General features: G+C 34.1%; 1 protein-coding gene across 22 annotated transcripts in view; it reads right to left on the reverse strand.

The window, feature by feature from the left end:
- Positions 1-22,557, reverse strand: part of MLLT10 (MLLT10 histone lysine methyltransferase DOT1L cofactor) — a 195,259-nt gene that overhangs the window by 24,528 nt on the left and 148,174 nt on the right. For 13 of the 22 annotated variants that reach the window (XR_001594389.2, XM_016124434.2, XM_016124501.2 and 10 more), the window contains 2 exons: positions 15,301-15,348; positions 1,184-1,362 (listed from right to left, as the gene is read on the reverse strand). Coding sequence is in view for 21 of the 22 variants with exons in the window: in XM_016124434.2 (XP_015979920.1) it covers positions 1,184-1,362; positions 15,301-15,348 (227 nt within the window). In the remaining variant the exon portion in view is untranslated. The remainder of the gene's footprint in view (positions 1-1,183; positions 1,363-15,300; positions 15,349-22,557) is intronic. The other 9 variants (XM_036228147.1, XM_016124521.2, XM_016124513.2 and 6 more) reach the window with 1 other exon arrangement.

Here is a 22,557-nt window from a genome sequence, read left to right on the forward strand (position 1 = left end):
AGCCAATGTCCATTTTCAAAGATAACACCACCAATTATGCCACTGATTTTATGTGCTGAACTGTCGTTTATTCTAATACTTGACCTAATTATAATGGTGACTGTTTATACTGCACCATTACATAACTTTAAAAATAACTTAATGCTGTGCTTTGATGTACAGCTTACAGAAAATTATGGAAAAGCGTATCCTTCTAACAGTCCACACAATGGAAATTATGAACATATACATAAAGCATAAGTCTACAGCAACTTAAAAACAACTACTTAGCTAGTTATTTGTAACCAGACATTTATCACGGTTATAATTTTCTCAAAAAGTTAACATATTCCTAGAGCTTTGGATAAAATGAAAGTAAAATTATAAAGAGTTCTAAAGAAATAAAAATATATATACTTTAGGAATTTTAAATTATGCCTTTTGGGAAATGAGGGGGAGGGAGTAGAGGAGAGGTGTGTGTGTGTGTGTGTGTGTGTGTGTGTGTGTATGTGTACAGTTTGGCCCATTTACTGTCCTATTTGTGTATGTAATTCAAGATTATGATTTTTCTTATTTGACTTTTGCTTTTAAAGCATTCCTATAGGCTAGGTCACCTATCAAGTCACCAACCTAAAGTGGAAGAAAGAGATGTAAATAAATTGAAAACCGCCAACACAGTCACCATTATTTGTGAACATTCCTACTCTCCCACTAGGAGGAAAGCCATATAGTACTTAAAGGGATCATTTACTCTTTATCCTATACTCTCCTACACTAGGATTTTTAAGAACTGAGAGAACAGATATTCATTCATTATTTGTATGATTTTTAAAATTATAAAAGGAATTTATAAAACCACAAAAGTCCAAAACTGGTTCATACTTTTAAGTCCTACTTTTTAAAAGAAAGAATAAAAGCTCCCCACGAATTTATATTTTACGTTGTAGGACAAAACTTGAAATGCACAAACTGAAAACAGTAAGTGGGTATCAACTTATTCCTTTGTCTTCTCTCATGAGTATTATGTAAAAAGATCTATTGTTTCCACTAATATGTCAATACAATTGAGACACACTTCATAAATTCCTATAAGGAAGCTCTATTTTGTTTCCCTCTCCTCCAATCAAACTCACTTTAAAAATGACGACTCATCTTACCCATCGGACCCATCCACACATTACTTTATGGCGCTATAACAATTTACCTGAGTTGTAGCAACGGCAGGGGTTGCAGTTGATGCTGCTGATGGGGACAGAGCTCCCACTTGTTGCAAATGCCCAGAAGACTGCTGAGGTAAATGAGAGCTGGAGACAGGAGTACTAGATCCGGAGCCAGATACTACATTTGGAAATGATACTGCTACATCATTGCTGTTATAAATACCTGCAAGAAAATAAATATTTTATAACTCAGCAGTCAAATCTGTCACAGACACACAACATTAATCAATAAGTTAGAATACCCACATTTCCTCCGGATCCCTCCCTCAATGATAAGTTCACTGGTGGTGGTAAACAGACAAAAAATGTACTAATAACTAAATAAATAAATATCGACTTTTCATAAAACACTTGTTTGAGAACCTAAGCCATTTTTATATATCAAAAATGGTTTTGCTAATAGATAGGGATCACATCAGAAAATATTTTATAAAAACAATAAGGGTTTTGGAAATTCCTAAGAGCAATGAAATATTTCCTAAATAGGAGAATAAAGTGATTAGTGTTGCATAAAAATCACCTGGTAAGCCTTTCAAAATGCAGACACTAGAGTCCCAGAACTCATAACTGAAAAAAATCTGATGGATTCTAAATATATTCAGGAGGTAGAATAAACAGGCCTTCATGACTGACTGAACCATGTGTACAAGTAGGGGTAGGAATGAAGGGGGGATAGAGGATTCGAAAATGATCATGATGTGGACTACTAGGTAGTGGTAACATTCTCTTCAAGGAACAAGGAACACACTTGGCCCCATGGGAGTAAACAGCAGAAAGAAAGAGGGTAATGAAAGAGCGGAAGCAATCCATTCTTTAAAGAAAAAAAAAAAAAGTGGATGGAATGGAAAAGGAGAGAAAAAATTTAGTAAAAGTTAAGAGAAAACATGGAGTTAATGAAAAAAGATGTTTTGGGGTTTTCTGTGTGTGTGTGTTTTGTTTTTGTTTTTTACATATGGGAGATCACAGTCACATGCTGATAACAAAGAGCCCACAGAGAAAGAGAAGCTCTTTGAGGATAAAGATAGGAGATGAGAATATCTACAAGCCAGTGGGGTTCCCAACCAGGGGTGATTTTGCACCACAGGAGACATCTGACAATGTCTGGAGACGTTTTTGGTTGTCAAAACTAAGGAATGTTACTGGTGTCTGGTAGACAGATAACAGAAATGCTGCTAAACATCTTAGGACAGCTCCTCAAAACTAAGAATTACCTGTCCTATAATGTCAATAGTGTAGAAGCTGAGAAATCCTGCTATAGACTAAGGCTCTTGGGAGGGTGGGAAGGAATAAGAACTTGACACTGTAACAAGAGGAAAGCAGGAAAAAAAAATGAACCTAAGTGGCCTACAGTAAAAAAAAAAAAAAAATCTTTTCAGAAACTACAGCCCTTGAGGGCAAAAACAGTTATTATATCAACATTAGAATTTACTTTGTTCTAAAGAACAGAAATATTATTGAGTCATAATAAATAAAAGCACCTATAATCTGAATACAAGGGGAATAAAAGAATTGGGACATTTTTAAAGGCCTTACAGTTAAACTTGAGGCTCCTAAGATATTTATGATTTCTCCAGACCAAAAAAAAAAAAAAAAAAAATTATTCATTCAACAAATGCATCTATTATGCAAATATCTGAGAGAGCTCACTGTTTGCCAGACATTATTCTAAGTCCTGGAGATACAAAGCCATCTAAGATATGTGGTCTCTGCCTTCAAGAAGCTTACTGGAAAAAAAGGACAATTATAAAAGACCGAAGAGTACTATGGTAGAAACACCCTCAGGGGACTGAGTATCTAACCCAGACCCCGGGTAAGAGAGGGTGGAAGACAGGGGTGCCTTTAAAACTAATTTCTAAAGGAGCTGCAGAACAGAGGCAAAGGGTAGTTTGAGGAAGAAACATGCAACTGAGAGCAGGGCAAATTCTAAAAACTTGTAAGTACCATCTGTATAGGTTAAGCAAGAAATAAGGCAATAAACAAATAAACAAACAGGAATCAGATCAAGAAGAACATGAAAAATTAAAATGTTAAAAGGTAAAAAAATTAGAAACAATAGGAAGCCACTGAAGGACTATAAACAGAAGTCTGGTGTGATCAGATTGGGGTTTAAGCAGAACATAAATCACTGGCACAAGGCAAAGACTGTACTGGGGAAGATATTTAAATAGAGACTGAGAAAGCTGTTTAGGATTGTTACAAAAATACTGAAGAGCACAAATAGGGATTAACCTAAGGTAACAGCCAAAGAGACATTACAAAGGCAAAGTTCATAGGACTGGTAACTAATTAGACGTGAAGAATAAAAAAGCTAAGAGTCATTCTTGACTCGTAAGCACCAGCACGTGGATGTGAGAGTGGCAATACCAATCACTGAAGTGGGACTAGCAACTGTACCCAGGACTCGGTTGCTATGTGTGGGTACTGGCATGATAGCCCAATGCGGCAAATATCACCCTCATTTTACATATGAGCAAACAGAAGTTTAAAGAAATAAAATAACTTGCTTAATGACCTACTAAGTAGTAGAACCAAATTCAAATTCACAGCTGTCTGATTCTGTGACTAGTTTGAAGTTCAGGTTGACCATGGTCTTTGAGATGCCTGTGGAACACAGAACTATATAGTTTAGAACAGAATGGGATAAGCCTGAAGCTTGGCAGAAAAATCAGGCCTAACGATAAAAATCTAAGACTTAGAAGCATAGCGAAGTTAGAATAAGTAAATATGAAAAACTCAAAAAGGCTTTCTGTTGATGTACACTGTGTTTGAAAATTTTAACTAGTTCAATTTAGCAACATGGAAATTTCACATCGGAAACTCTAAGAATTCTAATTTTTCCTGAAAAAGTGAAGCTTGGTCAACACTGGATACTATATTCTGGAATAGCAACAATCTGCTGAAGTTTCAGACATAGATTCTTGAATCCACCAGCATCCCATTATCCCTTATTCTCTCTTCCTCACTCATTTATGTTATCTACCTGGACACTGTAAGTATTTGATTTATAACTCCTGATATGGAAGCTGGTCAAAGCGATGGATTGGAAAAATGAGATCACCCAGGGAAAAGTTCTCAGCAGGATCTAGGGAAAAGGACCAAACCCTAGAGAATATGACTATTTAAAGGATAAACCAAAAAAAAAAAAAAGACCACAAAGAACAGAGAGAATCTCAGAAACTACTTGGAGAATTTCAAAGGAAAGTTCAAATGATACTAATTGGTCATTTCGGTTAAGGTCAGAAAAAGGAGTCACTAAATGAAATGTGACAATAAATCTTGGCAAGATAACTGAAGAAGTTTGGCTGTGAAGAACAGAAAAGAGAGGGCACGTAAATGAAGCAAACGTTTATAAACCTTATATTACAAAGGACAGACATATAGCTGAGAAAAAGGTTTTTCAGTTGTTTACCTCACAGTTCATTCAACAAATATTTATTGAGGGCTTTTATAAAAAAAGGCACTGAAGATAGCAAAGAACAGAAAGGAATTCTGCCTTCAAAGAACCTATAGTCTCATAATAGAGCTGGTAAGTATTCATAAGCTAATGACACAGGAGAGAAAGTTCAGAGGAAAAGGTTAGGGTAGAGGAGTTCCAGAGAGTAGTTACTTGAACTCAGCTTTTTAAAAGTACTTAGTTTTCCTTTTTTTTTTTTAAACGATGAAAAGCATACTATTCATGGAATCTCCAACATCCATAACTAAAAGACAAAAGTTAGCTGGAGGTGGCATGCTGAAATTGTTCTTTTCTATAAAACCAAGATAATAGCTAACTTAAAGGCTTTTATTTAAGAATATATCCTTGTAAAGGCTCTAGCAATGCCTAATATACAATAAGTTTCCACAAACAGTAGCTATGGCTATTTTAGAGTTAATGCTCTAATTAAAAATTTACCTTTAATTAGAGGCAAACATTAAAACGAATGCATGACTATTAATTGTGACACGTGCGATGAAGGAAGAGAAAAGGGTAGTATGAGAGCAAAAAATTAGGAAGCAGAAAAGACCTGTCTGAAGAAATGATACTTAAGCTAAGACCTAAAGTAAAAAAGCTTGTCCAAAAGACAAGGCAGGAAAAAAAAAAGTAATATGGCTAAAGCACTATAAACTGGAAAGAGAGGTAGAAGACAAGGTTGGAGTAGGGGAAGAAGTATATCTCACAGGATCTTGTAAACCATGCAGAGGTATTTATAGTTTATGCTAAGATCAAAGGAAAGACACCAAAGGCAAAGAATATGCCTTAGTTTTTAAAAGATCATTCCTCCAACTGCTATGCAGCGAATGATCCAAGGAGGAAGACTGGAAACAGAAAGGTCATTTAGGAGGCACTTCTACAATCCAGATAAAAGATTATGTCCCTCTGGACTAAGGTGGTCATGATATTGAATGTGTGAAAAGAGGGGGACCTGAAGTACATCAAGAAGTTGGAATCAACTAAACCTGATGGGAGACAGAATAAACAACACTATTATAAATGAATCTCAGGTTTCTGGCTGGTGATGCCATTTACTGAGGCGGTGAAAAATGAAACAGGAAGAGTGGATTTTTGTTTGTAAAAGAGCAAAGAAGCCAGTTTAGGACTAAGTCCTGAAGACCTCTAACCTTTCAGGCATAGTTAGTGGAAGAAAAATCTGTAAAGAAGATTGAGATCAGTAAGGTAAGAAGAAAACTATGAATGTGGTTATCACTGAAGCCAAGAAAAGAGTTTGAAGAAAGAGGAGGTACATGAACTGTATCACAGGATGCTGAAAGGCTAGCTAAGACACAGACTGAAAATGCCTAATAAATCTAGAAACATACAGATAGACTGTAATCTCAGAAGAACAATACAGTGTGGGCAGAGCCAAGAAAATATTGTTTAGACCTAAGCTCTTATTAGTGTGCCCACTGCAATTATATAAAATCGATATATAAGACAGAAGTGTACCTCTCCAGTGACAGAAATTAGTGTTCGCCAAGCAGAGTTCCTGCTTCCCAGTTTCAAAATGCCTAGAAGGCCAAATCAGTACCATATCAAGTTGCTTGTTCAGCAAAGAAGAGCAAATAAATGAGACAGTCTTGAGGAATATTTAACTAAGTAAATGATTAAGCCTGATGAGTTATCCCTAACCCATATCCCAAGAGACTGAATAGTCTTTTCTGGAGGTTAATATGGTGTGAAGTAGTTAAAAGTCCAAATCCTGATCCCTCATGCAAATAACTTAACCCCTCTGAACCTAATATCCCTCATCTATAAAATGAGGCTGGTATCAATGATTTTATAGGGCTGGTGAAAGGATTAGCTAATATATGTAAAGCACGTACCAATATTATTATATACTGTCTACTACATGGTTAGCATCTGATAAATAGCAGCCATATTATTAAATACGAAGGAGGAACGATATCTATTAATGTTAAAAGAAGTAAACAGCATAATATAAACAATAATAGAAAGCTTCCATTGTTAATACTGCCTTAATGTCTGTTCCCTTTGGTGACTAATGAATTAACACAGGATATTTTGTATTCTGGCTTTCTCTTTCTAGATTATAGACTATGTCTCCATATGATAAACACATTCATTACTCTGAGTGTATAAAATGAAATTTAGAAAAGAAGAGCTTTTTTTCCTGAGACTCTTGTCCACCTTGATGGAATATGGGTATTCTTAATTCTCTGTGGCCAAACATTTATTATTTCTTAGGTTGCTCTATTTTTACACAGAGTTAAACAATTTTGTTCATTATGTATTTCTTCTTTTGACTTTACCTAATTCTATAAACACTCATTAAAAAATTCAAATAGATGGAAAAGTAGAAAAAAATCATCTACAAACACGGTTGATATTTTTATATATTTTCAAACATTTTGGTGCATAATGTAGTTTTGTTTTGCTTTACTTAGGCGCCTATGTACTAAATATAGAATTGTTAACCCTTTTACACTGATCATTCATATTTTCCTATTACATTATAAAAAATATTTAATGTTTTTAATATTTTGATGGAACCAACTGAATATTACACAGACGATATCATTTTATAATATAAATATTTTATGTGCCTAACATGTACAGGCACAATACTAATGCTGAAGATACTACAAAAAAGAAAATAGATAGCATTCTTGCATTCGTGAAACTTAAAAGAGCTATACATTAAATAATCACACAAATATTGGTGCAATGATGACAAAGTAGAATATGTTGTGACAGACTATAAGGGGTACCTTAATTAAGATTAACAGTACCGGATAAGCCTCCGTGAAGGACACATAAACTAAAAGAAAGTCCTCAGAGACCATTTCTGTTGTTTTTACCTGCCTAGAAGTGTTTCCCAATTATTTTACAAATAGCATCCTATTTTCCATCTACCCCTCCCCCCATTCATATACTTTTGGCCCAGGAATGAGCAGGTGGCCCAAGCCAAGACAATCAAACTGTCTCTCTTCAATGCATACTCAGAAGGGTAGAAAATAGTCACAACTAAATTAGTCTAATGGTAGTAATATCAGTCTACTAATTCTTATTTACCTAGCCCTTGAAATACCCCTTATTTCTCTTTCTCAGAGGTTTGGAATGGGATTTTTCCTTTAATTCTTTAAAATAACCATACATATCTAATAAATTCTTTTCTTCTGCTTAAATTTGACATAATCCATTTCTGTGGCTTATGCACAACTAACCCTAACTGATACATCTAGTATGACATAATGAGAAAAAAAAAAAAAGATGCTTAAAGATGAAGCTAGAAGGCAGTCTAAGAGCTAGGTGATATAGAACCTTACCGGCCCTAAAGGACTTTTCGATTTCATCCTAATGAAAAGTAATAAAACATGTTAACCAATAAAGTGGCATGACCAGAATTATATTTTAAAAAGATCACTTTGGATACAATGCAAACAATGCCTTGAAAGACAATAGAAGAGTAGAATCGGGGAGATGACCAAGTAGCTATTGTAATACCTTAGACAAAAGATTTTAAATAGTTTAAACTTAGTGAGAATTATGGAGTGACAGCAGAGTCTCAGGATTTAACCACAAGGGATCTCAATACTAAATTAGGATAAAGGAGAAACCACCAGAAAACTAAAAAAGAAATGGTCAAAATAGTGTAACAACCAAGTTGCTTATTTTACTTTTTTTTTTATTATTATTATGGTGACATTGCTTAACAAAATCCAGTAAACCACAATGAGATACCATCTCACACCTGTTAGAATACCTATAATGAATAGGACAAGTAATAACAAATGTTGGAGGAGATGAGGAGAAAAAGGAACCCTCATACACTGCTGGTGGAACTGCAAATTGGTACAGCCACTATGGAAAACAGTATGGAGGTTCCTCAAAAAACTAAGAATTGATCTATGATATGATCCAGCAATCTCTCTACTGGGTATTTACCCCAAAGACTTGAAAACGTATATCCGAAAAGATATTTGGCACACTGATGTTCACAGCAGCATTATTCACAGTGGCCAGGACATGGAAGCAACCCAAGTGTCCTACAATGGATGACTAAAGATGCTGTGGTACATATATACAATGGAATATTACTCAGCCATAAGAAGAGATGAAACACTGCCATTTATGACAACATGGATAGACCGTGACATAATCATGCTAAGTGAAATAAGCCAGACAGAAAAAGTTGAAAACCACATTATATCGCTTACACATGCGATATAAACCTAAAAGCAACAAATGAACAGGACAAACAAAGAGAATCATGGAAATAGACAATAGACTAGTGGTTCTGGGTGGGGGGAGACGGGGTCCAAGGGGTCAAATATGTGGTGAAAGAAAGAATTCTAACTATGGCTGGTGAACATACAATGAAAAATATATATGCCTTACTGTTGAACTGTACACCTGAAACAATCAAGTTACTTATCATGCTGGGACGGGACAGGGGATGAGACAGGATGGGAAAGGAAGTCCTCAACAAAAATAAATATGCTAAGAAGTTATCTCAGATGAAGACTAAAAAATATCTACTTGACTTGGCAAGGTAAAAGCTATTCCTGAGTGGAAGAGCAGTTGCAGAAGCCAGTATGAAGTGGTTTGAAATATCAATCGAGAGAATTTCTGCTTCTGGCAATGAAGGAGACTAAATAACCCAATACCTGTCCTAATTAAAATAACCTAAGAATGAATAGTTAAGTCCCCAGAAAGTAAGGAAGATCCTTAGGAGTCAAAAATGAAAAGGAAAAAGCTTTACCAGGTTGTCCTAGAGGAGCCAGCCTGTGTCAATAACCCAGGAGCTTTGGCTTTAATGCCCATCAAAAAAAAGAAAGGAGACAGAGAGAGAGAGAAAGTTGAAGGTTAGGCCTCCAGTGGTTTCGATCTTGTGAAACTCTATGCAGAGAAACTATCCAACCCAATCTGGGCTTTAAGATGCGAATTCTGTGATAACTTGTTATGGCAGCAATAGAAAACTAATATACTTGCACTGCCAGAAAGTAAGGAAGTGGTCAAAGAATAATGAGAGCATCTCAAAAGGACACAGAGCCAGCTTAAAGGGGCTCAAGGGAGAACAATTTGAGCATCACAATAAGTGAATTATAATACATAAGATTCCCTAAATCCAGACTGATATAAGCTGCAAGTCTGACAAGGAATGGAATATTTACATAGTCTCAAAGTTTATTCCACAAAATACTAATTATAAAGGAGGAAAAGAAAATCTTTTCATTGGAAAAGCCTAACTATGTGCCATCTAATAGATGAAATGGAAAGATAACTTCTATGATATCCTGTTCCCAAAATACCTGAATCTAATTATGAGAAAAACATACAAATTTCAATAGCATCTGAAGACTAATATGGCAGTGGTAATTTCCTGCTCTTGACAGCTGTGTGTGATTCTGTAGTGTGTCCTTGTTTCCTTACAAACACTTAGGTATTCAGGTCTGACAAGGCACTATGTCTGCAAGTTACCCTCAAACTGTTTAGGAAAATAAAAGTTCTCTAGACTATACTTTCAACTTTCTTGTAAGTTTGAGACTATTTCAAAATAAAAAATATTTAGATGAGAGAAAAGAGCTATACATTGTTTAAAAAAAAAAAAAGAAAGAAAGAAAAAGAAAAAGAAATCAGACCAGGTCCATTTCTAAAAGGTTCGTCAAGAATTTCTAAAAGGTTCATGAAGAATTCCAAAGTATACGTTCACTGAAACTCTTTACTCATCAGTCGGGTGAAACAATCAATTGAGCTAAATAGATGAAGAGTAAACAAAAAAAGATCAAAAGAAATTTCCCAGATATAACACAGAAAGATTAAGAAATGGAAATTATAAGAGTGGTTAAAAGTGTGTGTGTGTGTGCGCGCGCGCGGAGTGGTCAAGAGACAAACAACAGAAAGTCCAAATATGTCTACCAAAGGTTCCTGAAGAATAGAAAGAGGGAGAAGCAGTATTTTAAAATATAATGGCTACAATTGTGTCCAGAATTGATTAAAGACATGAATTCTCTCAAAAAGGAAGCACAAGAAGTCCCAAGAAGAATAAGTCTCACCTAGACAAACCATCCCAAAGAGAACATCTTAAATGAGTGAGTGGGGTAGAACAGTTTGAGGGGTAGGCACATAAATAGGAACGTGGGATTAAAGGAGTTTGGGTCTCTTGGTTTGGGGTTTTTTCAAGAGGAGAGATTGTAGAGCATGTTTAGATAAAGAAAAGTGATGGTGAAAGAGAAAGTGAGAAAATTAAAATGATAAGGTCTGTGAGCGGGGCAGAAAAGGATGAGAGCCAGAGCACAAGGACCAGCCTTTGACTGCAAGCAGAACTGGAGAGAAGGAAAAAGGATAGATCCGAATCAAGTAGATTTGCAGAACTGAGTATTAAGATGAAATTTTTTTTCTGTGCATAAGAGACAAAGACATCTAATATACAGCAAACGGGGAAAGGGGAGAAAGAATTTTAAAAATCACGGCAAAAAAGTAAGGAGGATTTCCTAGAGACATGTATTAACATTGTCAAGCAATTTAAATGTCAGTTAAGACTAGCATCATGAATTGATAATGACATGAATTTGTACATGGTGCGATTTTTTTTTCTCTAAAAACACTTAGTGCTCATAAGTATAAGAATATAGGTGGTCAGGTTAATGAGATGAGACACACCTAAATTAATATCAATCATAAGCCAAGATGAGAAACATCATGTGGAACGTTACATAGTGCTTTGTTTGTTTGTTTGTTTAGCTTAAGAAAATTAAAAGAAAGGTTTAGTAGGGAAAAACTGTCAATTAAAATGAAAAACATAATCTTATTAGATGCGGCCATGATTAAAACAATTTGCCATTCTTCATTAAAGGTTCTGTATAATTTAAATAAAAACATAAAAGTAATGACCACATTCAATTTTAGAAAATGAAGGCAAGAAAAAAACTATGCTAAAACCTATAATTTTAACATAACCTCTATAATAATTTTATCTAACATTTTATTCTGTAATTATTCATTTATATTTCTGACCCTCCCAACTAGAATCTGAGTGCCATGAAACAAGAATCATAACAAGAAAACTGACAGTCATTTGCCATGTAGATATTATTGTATGCACAATACATATTCAATTTGTTGTTCTCAGTTTGGTGTCTAAGAAAATATATCATGGATATATTTCCAAGTTGCTAGGTAAGCTTCTTAAATATCACTTGATAATCAAATCCAGGAGATGCTATAAGAAATATGAGTGTAATTTTTACATGTCTAGTACTTCCAATTTTTTGCTATGATAAATATCTCTGTAAGTCTAGCCTTTTTATATGTGTACCATTTTCTTACAACAGAAGTCTCTTCTACTTAGTCCTTTTAGATGTTGCCCCAAGAAGCACATTTTATCAATAGTTTGTTTTAGAATTCTTTTGTCTTTGATATCTTAAAATTTCCCTATAATGTGTCCTGAAAAGGATTTTTCCTTCCCTCTTTTTTCTTTGGCACTCTAAGGGCCATTTCAATCTAAGATCTCTCAACTTTTTAAAGAAAGTTTACCTCCATTATTTCTTCATATTATTTCCTCCTCTCTTCTTCTCTCTCTCTTTCTGGGGTTCCTGATCCTGGATTCTACTTCTATCCTTCATATTACATTGGTAGGTAGGTAGAAGGGGGGGTGGGGGGCGCGGTGACGGGGGGGGGGGGGGGTATGTCTTGGTCCTCTCCTCCTTTCACGGGATTTCCAGGGACTCCCTTAATCTGACCTACCCATTAATTAATTTTGCTCCCTGGCTGCATCTATTGTGCTATTTATCACATTTATTGTGTTCTTTACTTTGACTATTATAGTTTGCCATACCTAAAACTTCTACTTGTTTCTTTCTCATATTTTCTTTGTTTCAAATTACTATCTTCTCCTTTTATATACTTATTACTCTAATTCCTTTTCTCTCTACAGTTCTTTGAGGGCAGAAAACCAGATTTTCTATTATTTCCAAAATGGATTAAATAAAGATTTTCAGTTTCTTAAATCTTGACATAGCCAGAAACAACTTTCAATATCAGCTTCCTAATATACCTTTTGAATGAAAATATTACTTGCTCCTAATATTACAAATTGATGAAGTCTGAGAAGCATAAATTCATATACCTAGCTGTTATTATATAAATATACTACTCTATCAGGAATAAGCATATATCTCCAGAATTTCTAAAATAAAAAGACCCTCTGAGTGTGAAACAGCCATTTATAGGAACAGCTCACCATAAAACACAGTCCATAACTCCAGGTTTAATCAAGGTAACTGGGACATAATTCCTGTTAACATATGACTAGGAAATAATGCGAAGTAAGGTGCAAAGCAATCAACTGGATTATAGAGAGGAAAAATATCGAGAAGGTGATAATCTTTCAAAATGATCTAACTTAGTGTGCGTACTCTGAGGTCAGATTCACTAAGAAAGCAACTTCCCAATTATAATTTGTTTTCCCAAGATTACTTTAAGGAAGAATAAGACAAGCAACATTTGGTGTTCTTGACAGTTATGTTTTTATCACAAATGACTAAATGGCATTCTTCTCTACCATCACTTCTGAGATACTGGCTTGAGTCGGTCCACCTGTTCAACTCCAGGTATAATGGGCAAAACCAAAAGAAGAGTAATATAACAATCTGTAAAAGAGATTATAATGATCTGAACCAACAACCCACAGTCATGAGGAAGAAAGATGGATTTTGAAAATAATAATGAAATTAGACATAAAAATCACGTTAGGAAGATTCAAATTAATTAATTAGAGAAAAAGATTTAGAAGGTACCACTTGTTGACACATTCAGTTAAGAACAGGATGAGACACAGAGAGACACACTCCTGCCAAAGAATACAAGAGGAGAGGAGTCTCTGGAGACTGCGATATTATTGAAGAAAAACACATTTTACATATATAGGTATCATTACTATTTATCCTGTATAATCATTAAAATACTAGTCTGAACTACACTAAACCAACAACACTTTTGTAAACACATCCAAGCTACTACACGTACTTGAAAACAATAACCTCTTTGGGGGGAGGTGGAAACCTATTTTTAAAATTTCTAATTTAAACATTCATTAATCTAAAATTACGAAGATTTTTTAAAATTAAGGTTTGTTTGTTCTTCTTTTTCTATTGAATGTTTCCATAGCTATTACCTCTGTCTTCCTTCAGGCTGACTTTCTACTTGTTCACTTGACTGCTTTCCATCTGTCCAGATTCTTCGGTCCCTCGTATTTTCCTCTTTTGCATCTTAATACTTTATCTTTCTAGAGTCTTCCTTTCCACCTACTAAGCCTTTCCTATCTTAAAATAAACTGGATCCAATCTCTTTGCCCTATCAAAATTTCTAAGCCATGATCATTCTCAGAGTTTCAGTGATTTACCCCTATATGGACTACTTTCAATTTTCCTTCATGTCCAAGCTCTAATCTTATCTATTCATCTTCACACTAAACATCTCTACTTAAATATCTTGTTGGTAAATTAACAGCCATCCTCTCTCAGCTACTGCCATTCAATTCATTGACAATTACTACCAGGTCTTCCTGCATAATATATGGCCCAACATTACCCTCAATTGGGCCCGCGATATTATTTGGCTAGATTGTACAAAAATCTGATTGGTTCCTCTGCTCCAACATTAGCTCCTTTCAATCTTATATGTTACAACCAGATGAATCTGAGTTTCATCTTTTTTCCTAACTTGAACACCAACAACTTTCAACTCCTTGGCCTAATATCTAAGGCTGTCACTCTTATATTTCACATCAAATATCAACATTGCCATCACTTGACACAGCCTGTGTATTCTCATTTATGGGTCACTGCTGGTGTTATTTGTATTCCTGGGATTGGGAGTCTAGTTCTGATTCCTATCTTCAAATAGCTAAATTCTACACATTCTTTATAAGCCTTAGGTAAAATGTTATATTTTCTGGACATCTAATTCTCTCAGTTCAAAGTAATTTTCCCTGACCTTAAACTCTTATTGTATTGTAGATCATTAGAGAAGTTCTAACTACGTATCTTGAAAATTTTATTTATATACATATTTCTCTTCCTTTTAGCTTTTATGTTCCCTTAAAAGTGGGATCCATTTGCAGTATGATATACTTATTTCCCCAAAGCAACTAACTAGGACCTCAGACATAGAAAGAACTTAATGTATACTTGTCAAATGAAAAAATTTAAGACACTCTTGGGAAGTTCTATATTGCAGATACTCATATCCTGCAAGATTAGTTTTATTAATATGTGAAACTGAGGTTTTTAGAGGAGGGCAGGGGGTAGAGTAGATGCATATATTAATTGTTTAAGAGTAGTGAATTCAGAATACACATCCTCACTCTCAACTGATTCAGAAGTATTTAAGAGCTTTTAATTATAGAATTAAAGAATTATTATAAATCATAGGATATGGTGTCAAATTCTTCTTTTCCTCAATAATAAGGAAGGGTCACAAATGTAGAAAGTGGTCTTAAAAATTAAAACCTAGGCATTTAGACAAGTACAGCCATGAGAACATAACATAGTTCATCCCACCAACCATCCAAGATTATGGAGAATTTCAGTAATCGTTTTTGTGACTACAAATCTCTAATATTGCTTTACCTTTAGAACCATGCTTGAGTTTGGTACATACCTATGAATTTAAGTTCCTGCTTTGTTAGTGTAGAACTGTCATCTCTGTCTAAAGAAAAGACACACTTTAATTTTAAATTTTTAATAACCAATCCCTAAAAACCACCATGAAACACAAGTGGGAGGAAAAAAATCATTAAAGTTAAGGTCCCAAAACGAAAACCTATGGAAATTTTAAAAGTCATTATAAATTTGTTTTCACTAAAATTAAAAAGGTAGCACTCTAGATTATTAATGGCATTACCATTTCATTAACTTAAAAGTCATCCTTACACGTGCATTTTCATTTACACTAATTCCTTCACTCAACAGGAACTTTTCAGGTTTTGCTTTAGTTTCAATGAGAACCTTATAAATTCATTTAGCTTTGTAGTACTTAACACTCATTTTTCTCCCCAGTGTCTGCCTCACTATCCAAATGGTAAAACTCCTACGTTTATCACTCAAGAGTCTTTGAAGTCTATCTTCCTTCTAGAAACTTACGGTGACTCAAGAGACAAAGTAGCTTGGATGCTTTGAAATGGAAAAAGTCTTACTGTCTTATCTATAGTGTATGTCTTTTACTACTTAGCAAGACTGCATAGTATTAGTCAAATTCCTTCCTACACAGGAACAAACAAATGGAACGAATAGTGGCATTTGTTGTATCCTGAGAGGTAACAATTTATTATATAAAAATAAAGAACACATCAACTAATCAGGTTAAGAAGGAAAAACAAGTCTATTATGATAAAAAAGAAATCAGATCGAGAAGGACCTATATCAATGGTTCTCAATCTCTACAATGTCATAATGACAACTTCTCCCACCAGTAATATCTCATTACACTTAGTCAATTTCAAATGATTAACGGACAGGCTGCAACTGTTATGCCTGAGAATTATCCATCTCTGTTCTTAGATCCCTACTTTCTTAATGCTTCCCTAAAACAAAAAGGGGACACATGTAAAGAACCTAGATCTACTTTCCTACAAACTATTCCAAAAATCCTGAGTAGGATCCCATTCTTAACAAAGAATCTCCACCCAAAAATCGATTAGCACTCACATTTAGTCTCAATTCTACAGCAGATATCTATGAATAATTGGTTGGCATTACTTTGCTTCTTCTATCAAATGAGATTTGTTTAATGAGCGTGGTCATGACAAACTCTAAGCACCATAATTAAAGGGAATTTAAAAGCATAGTAAATGGGACACAGAAATCAATTAGCAATAATATGCTGCTGTGAAAAGAGATCTAAGCTCTTTAGCTACTTTAATCTACTATTTCAAAATTATATTAAAAAGGGAAATTGCCAAAACAAACAAATGAAGCAACTGCATTACTGCAAAGAACCAACTTACGACTGGCAGAAACAAGACTGCCTAATGCAAAGTTTAATTCTTGAAAGAAATGAACATATTACCAAGAATATATGAAACCTATTCAAGGACTGTGTAGCAATTGACAATGATTTATCCCTTCGACATTTACTGAGAGTCAAACCGATGAGATAAAAACTAATGAAATAAAGAGAAGTAAAACCCCACCCTTACCCTAAACGAGTTTATAGTCTAGTGAGAAAAACTTGTCAATAGATTATTAAACCCAGAAAGCACTAGAGCAAAATCATACCTGAAACAGGGCAATGAAAACCATGTTGATGATATGCTATTTTCAACTGGACCATGAAAAATCTAAACTATAATCCCAGCATGCATATTACTTGTCTCATCCTTATAATATGCATTTTAAACATACCTACTAAACAAAATAGAAAGTTAAAAGAGTTTAGTAATATCGAGAAATCTATATTCTCTTAGTCAAGCAGGCTAGTTCCAAGGCACCACTATAAAACCAAACATTATAAAATGCAAAGCATTTCACTTCGTGGTTATCTACTTATTAAAGCTTACCCTCCAGACATTGTTCTTTAAAATATTAAAATTACTACTGTGCCTTTCCAAATTACCTTAAAAGTTACCAAAATTGACTGAAAGATTTCTATATTATATCGTTCTCATACCTATTCTGCTTTCTTTTTCCATTGTTGAGACAATAATTTTAATAGTATTTCTTTAACACTTGAGTTTCCTAAATTTCTCTGGTCACATAAAATTCATCCCACCAGGCCTAATTTGCTCTTTTAGATTGGCTGGTGAGATGCTTTACTAAAAATATTTTTCTCTGTATTGATGATATTCTTATTTCCTTATCAGAAAACACCGATTTCAAAAGTTTATATAATATTTCACATACAGTCGAAAGAACCAGCATTAAGTCCCAAGATCCTTCTGAGAAATATCAAATCAAGATATATGCTCAAAATTCAATGTCTACAACTACTAATATATAATATTTCCTTGGTCCTTTTAAGTATTTCAAAATGCCTCAATGAACTAATAAATTTTAATTTTATAAAGTTCTATATAACATTTTGAAATGAATCAGATGATATAGAGTAAATAATTAAAATAATTCAGTTTTCAATTTTTCAGAGTCTCAACTAATGGAGGAATTTTTTTTTTCAAAGTTTCACAAATATGAGACAAATATGACTAAGATATAGATCACAAAAACAAAAACAACTGTCTGGAAGAGCAATAAAGGTAGAATGAAAATGGCAACAGAAAGTACAAGGACCCAGAAGTATTATTTAAAAAAGTAATAATTCTATTAAAAGGTATCAGAAAATATTTTGCAAGAGATAAAAATATGCTTAGATTCAAATTCTACTCTCACTGAAGAAAGGAGGAAGGCCATAACAGCAGACACAACCAAAATTTAAAGTGTAGATTTTGCAAAGAGTACACCAGGAAACTAACTACAAGTAGATTATTCTGATGCAGCATGGAGCTGCATCAAATTATTAAAAAATCCATAAGCTAAGGAATATGAATTTTACCCCATACGTACCAGAAAATTCTTAAAGGATTTAAGTAAGACAGTGACATGGTCTAATTTGCAATTTTAAATAGACCATCAACTCTGTAGCACCTAGAGAATGAAGTGGATAATGGAACAAAGGTTAGGAGGTTGCTGAAAGAGTTCACCTGACAAATTGTGTGGGATTATCCAAGGAGAGGCAGTGTTTGAAACATAAAGGAAAAGAGAAGTTAAATGAATAACAGGAAAACCCTTTTAGAAACAAATGATGACCAAGAAAATCAGAGGGGGAGAGCTTAGTTTAACTCCCTCGCATAGCTCTGGTTTGGGTGGCTAAGTACTGTATGCCAATAAAGAATACAAGAAAAGTAGGCTTAGAGTGGGACTATAAGAATTGACTGAGGTTTATTAGGTTGTTGGAAATGAGTCTGGAACTCAAGAGAAAATTCTACATTGGAGGCATAGATTTAAGAATCTAATGAGTATAAATAGATTGTAGTTGAATCTGCAGGCACAGATATTTTCCAAGGGAATATGCACGATGAGAAGAAAAATAACTAGAGAGGATATAGGGACTAAAACAAAGACTACTGGGGAAAAAATCATAAAAATACTGACATACTCTCAGAAAGAAATTTATAGCTATAAGGGCCTACTTGCAAACAAAAAAGATCTAAAATCAAAACCTAACCTTCCACCTTAAGAAACTAGAAAAAAAATGATAAAATAAAGCCAAAGCAAGCAGAAGGAAATAATAAACAGAGCAGAAATGCAATAAAGAACAGGAAAATAACAGGGAAAATGAATGAAATCAGAAACTGATTTAAAAGGTGAACAAAATTGACAAATTTTCAGCTAGACGGGTGAAGTCAAGGAAAGAAGAGCCAAATCACCAAAATCAGGAATGCAAGGCAATCTTACTACCCAACTTAACAAAATAAAAAGAATTATAAATAGAATACTACAAATAATTACATATACCAATAAATTAAAAAATACAGATGAAATCGGGAAATTGTTAGAAACATACAAACTATGAAAACTGACTCAAGAAGATACAAATAAATATTTCTCCAAAGAAGATATACACAAATGGTCAATAAAAACATGAAAAGATGCTAATATTAGAAATGCAAATAAAAACCACAACAAGACACCACTTTACATCCACTTGGATGGCTATGATTTACAAAAATAGAAAATAACAAGTCTTGGTGAGGATATGGAGAAGCTGGAACCCTCACATGGGAATGTAAATTAGTGTAGCCTCTGTAGAAAACAGTTTGGCAGTTCCTCAAAAAGTTAAATATAAATTATGATTTAATCAAGCAATTTTACTTCTACGTATATACCCAAGACAAATAAAAACATATGTTCACACAAAAACTTGTACATGAATATTCACAGGGGCATCATTCATACTAGCCCAGAAGTGAAACCCAAATGTCCATTAACTAATGAAGGGACAAATGCATACAACAAAATGTGATATAGTCATACAATGTATATTATTCTGCCATAAAAAAAAAAAGAACGAAGTACTGATAGATGCTACAAAATGGATAAATCTTATGTTTAAACATGGCAAACTTTATGCTAAGTAAAAGAAACCAGACAAAAAAGGCCACACATTGTACCATCCCTCTATTTGAAATGTCTAAAATAGGCAAATCCACAGAAACAGAAAGTAGATTAGTAGTTGCCAGCAGGCGGTGTGAACTGGGAGGAGGGAATGGGATTATGTGATTTCTTTCAGGGTTGATGAAAATGTTTCTGGAATCAGACAATGGTGACAACCGTACAACACTGTAAATATACTTTTAAAAACCCCTGAACTGTATGTATATTTTAAAAGAGTTAAAATGGTAATTTTTATGTTACATGAATTTTATCTCATTAAAAATTGGGGAGGCAGTGCGAAGAGATGAGATATTAGAGAAATAGAATGAGAATCATTTACTTGAGAAAAAAATAAACATGAAAATGGATAAGGTGTCATTTTATACATATATACATGCAAAACAACTAACTAAAGCAAAGGAATAATAAACTTAAAATTCAAGATAGTAGTTAACACTGGGGAGGCAATGGTGAAGAGCATACACTAGATTCAACAGTGCTGGTAATATTCTGGTTCTTAAACTGATAGTAGGGTTCCTGAGTGTTCATTTTATTCGTGTGTTATATAACTTCTACATATTGCTTTTAATTTATCAAATATTTTGTAGTAAAAGCTCGAAAAAGATCTATGAATATATGGCAAAATATTAACAGCTGTTAAATCTGTAATGAATTCACAATGCCTATATTAGTCTCTGTACTTTTTAAAAGTTTTATAAATTGAAAAAAGGAAAATGTAGTACATTTTCAAAAAGCTTTGAAACACAGAGTGACCAACAATTTCTCTACAATAAAATCAAGTATGATAAAAACCTGACTGTCTCCTGGAACTAACTGGCAACAAGAACTGGTCACTAGTAATTTAAGGGAGAAGAGTTAACAAAAAGGTTAACAAAATCATTCAATAAATGTGTTTGCTAAGAAAACCTAACCCTGAAATTGATTTAAGTAATAACTTCTTAAAGTAGGCAGAATAATGTCTCTCCACTCCCACGCCCCCCAAAAAACATCTATTATACCTTAATGCTCAGAACCTATGAGTATGTTATGTTAAATGGAAAAAGAGGCTACACAAAAGTGTTTAAGATAAGGACCCTAAGATGGAGAGGTTATCCTGGATTGCCTGGGTGGGCCCAATCTAATCATCAGACTCCCGCATAAACTTTGAATCTGAGAACCAGATAGATGAAAGCTTGAGAGAAACTCAACCCAACGTTGCTAGCTTTGAAGAGGATGGGGCCACAAGGCAAAAAAAAGCCAGCAGCCGCTAGAAGCAAGAAAAGGCAAGGAAACAGAGTCACTCCTAGAACCTTAAAAGGAACAAAGCGTACCAAACCTTCATTTTAACCAAGTGAAATCCATATCAGATTTCTCTAGAACTGTAAGGTAACATATTTGTATTAAGTTTGTGATAATTCGTTACAGGAAACATAGAAAACAAAGGAGAGTAAGATGAAATGTCGGTTCATCTTTTACCTTCCTCCCCCAGTGACGTCTTAAGTTTTTTTTGCTTGATGCCCAACATAATGACGAAAAGAATGTAAAGCTAACTAACATTTGATACCTTGTACCTGTCAGGATGGTTACTATCAAAAACTCAAAAAATAATAAGTGTTGGCAAGAATGTGGAGAAACTGGAACCCTTGTGCACTGTCGGTGGGAGTGTAAACCAGTGGAGCCACTTTGGAGAGATGTATGGTACATCCTCAAAATTAAAAACAGAACTACTATATGATCCAGCAATTGCACTTCTGGGTAAAATGGAGACCCCAACAGATATTTATCTGCATTATCATATTTACAGCAGCTTATTCACAATAGCCATAAGGTGGAAGCAACCAAGTACCCCTCAACAGATAAACAAAATTATGGTATATGCATACAGTGGGATATTATTCATCCATAAAAGGAAGAAAAATGTGAAACATGCTGTAACACATAGGTGAACCTTGAGAATTTTATGCTAATAAGCCAGTCACGAAAAGACAAATACTGTATGATTCTACTCACATGAGGTATCTAGAGAGTCAAAGTCAAATTCATACAAACAAAGTAGAATAGTGGTTGCCAGGGGCTGGGGGAGGAGAAAATGGCAGAGCTGTGGTTTAATATTAGAGTATCAGTTTTACAGAATGAAAAAGTTGTGAAGATTAGTTGGACATTTTAGTTGAGAATGTACTTAATGCTACTGAACTATACACTAAAAAATGATTAAAATGATAAATTTCATGTTATATTTACCAAAAATGTTTAAAAGCTAACACTTGGGAAAAAAGGGAAGATACAAACATATGGATTTTTCCAACTAAGTCCAAACAACTCTCCCTCAATCTCTCAGTCTAAATATCACTTCATTAGGTGCCAATCCTACACTTATCTTTGCAATTAAAAATATAGTCCAGAGCTTTTAGGCAAGAGAAATAGATAAAAAGCAAATAAATTGGAAAGAAAGAACTAAAACTGTCACTATTTGCAAATAAAGAAAACCCTAAAGACTCCAACAAAAAAACTATTAGAACAAATAAACAAAGTCAGTAAAGATACAGAAAACAAAATCAATATACAAAAATGTCGCATTTCTTTACAATAATAATGAACTATCAGAATGAGAATTTAAGAAAACAATCCCATTTACAAATTCATCGAAAAAATAAAAGGCTTAGAAATAAATTTAACCATGAAAGTGGAAAAATCTGTACACTGAAAAGTATAAACATTAACGAAAAAATCTGAAGACACTAATAAATGAAAAGACAGTCCATGCTCGTAG

The sequence above is a fragment of the Rousettus aegyptiacus genome, unplaced genomic scaffold (assembly GCF_014176215.1).
Source record: "Rousettus aegyptiacus isolate mRouAeg1 unplaced genomic scaffold, mRouAeg1.p scaffold_m13_p_10, whole genome shotgun sequence".
NCBI classification, from domain to species: domain Eukaryota; kingdom Metazoa; phylum Chordata; class Mammalia; order Chiroptera; family Pteropodidae; genus Rousettus; species Rousettus aegyptiacus.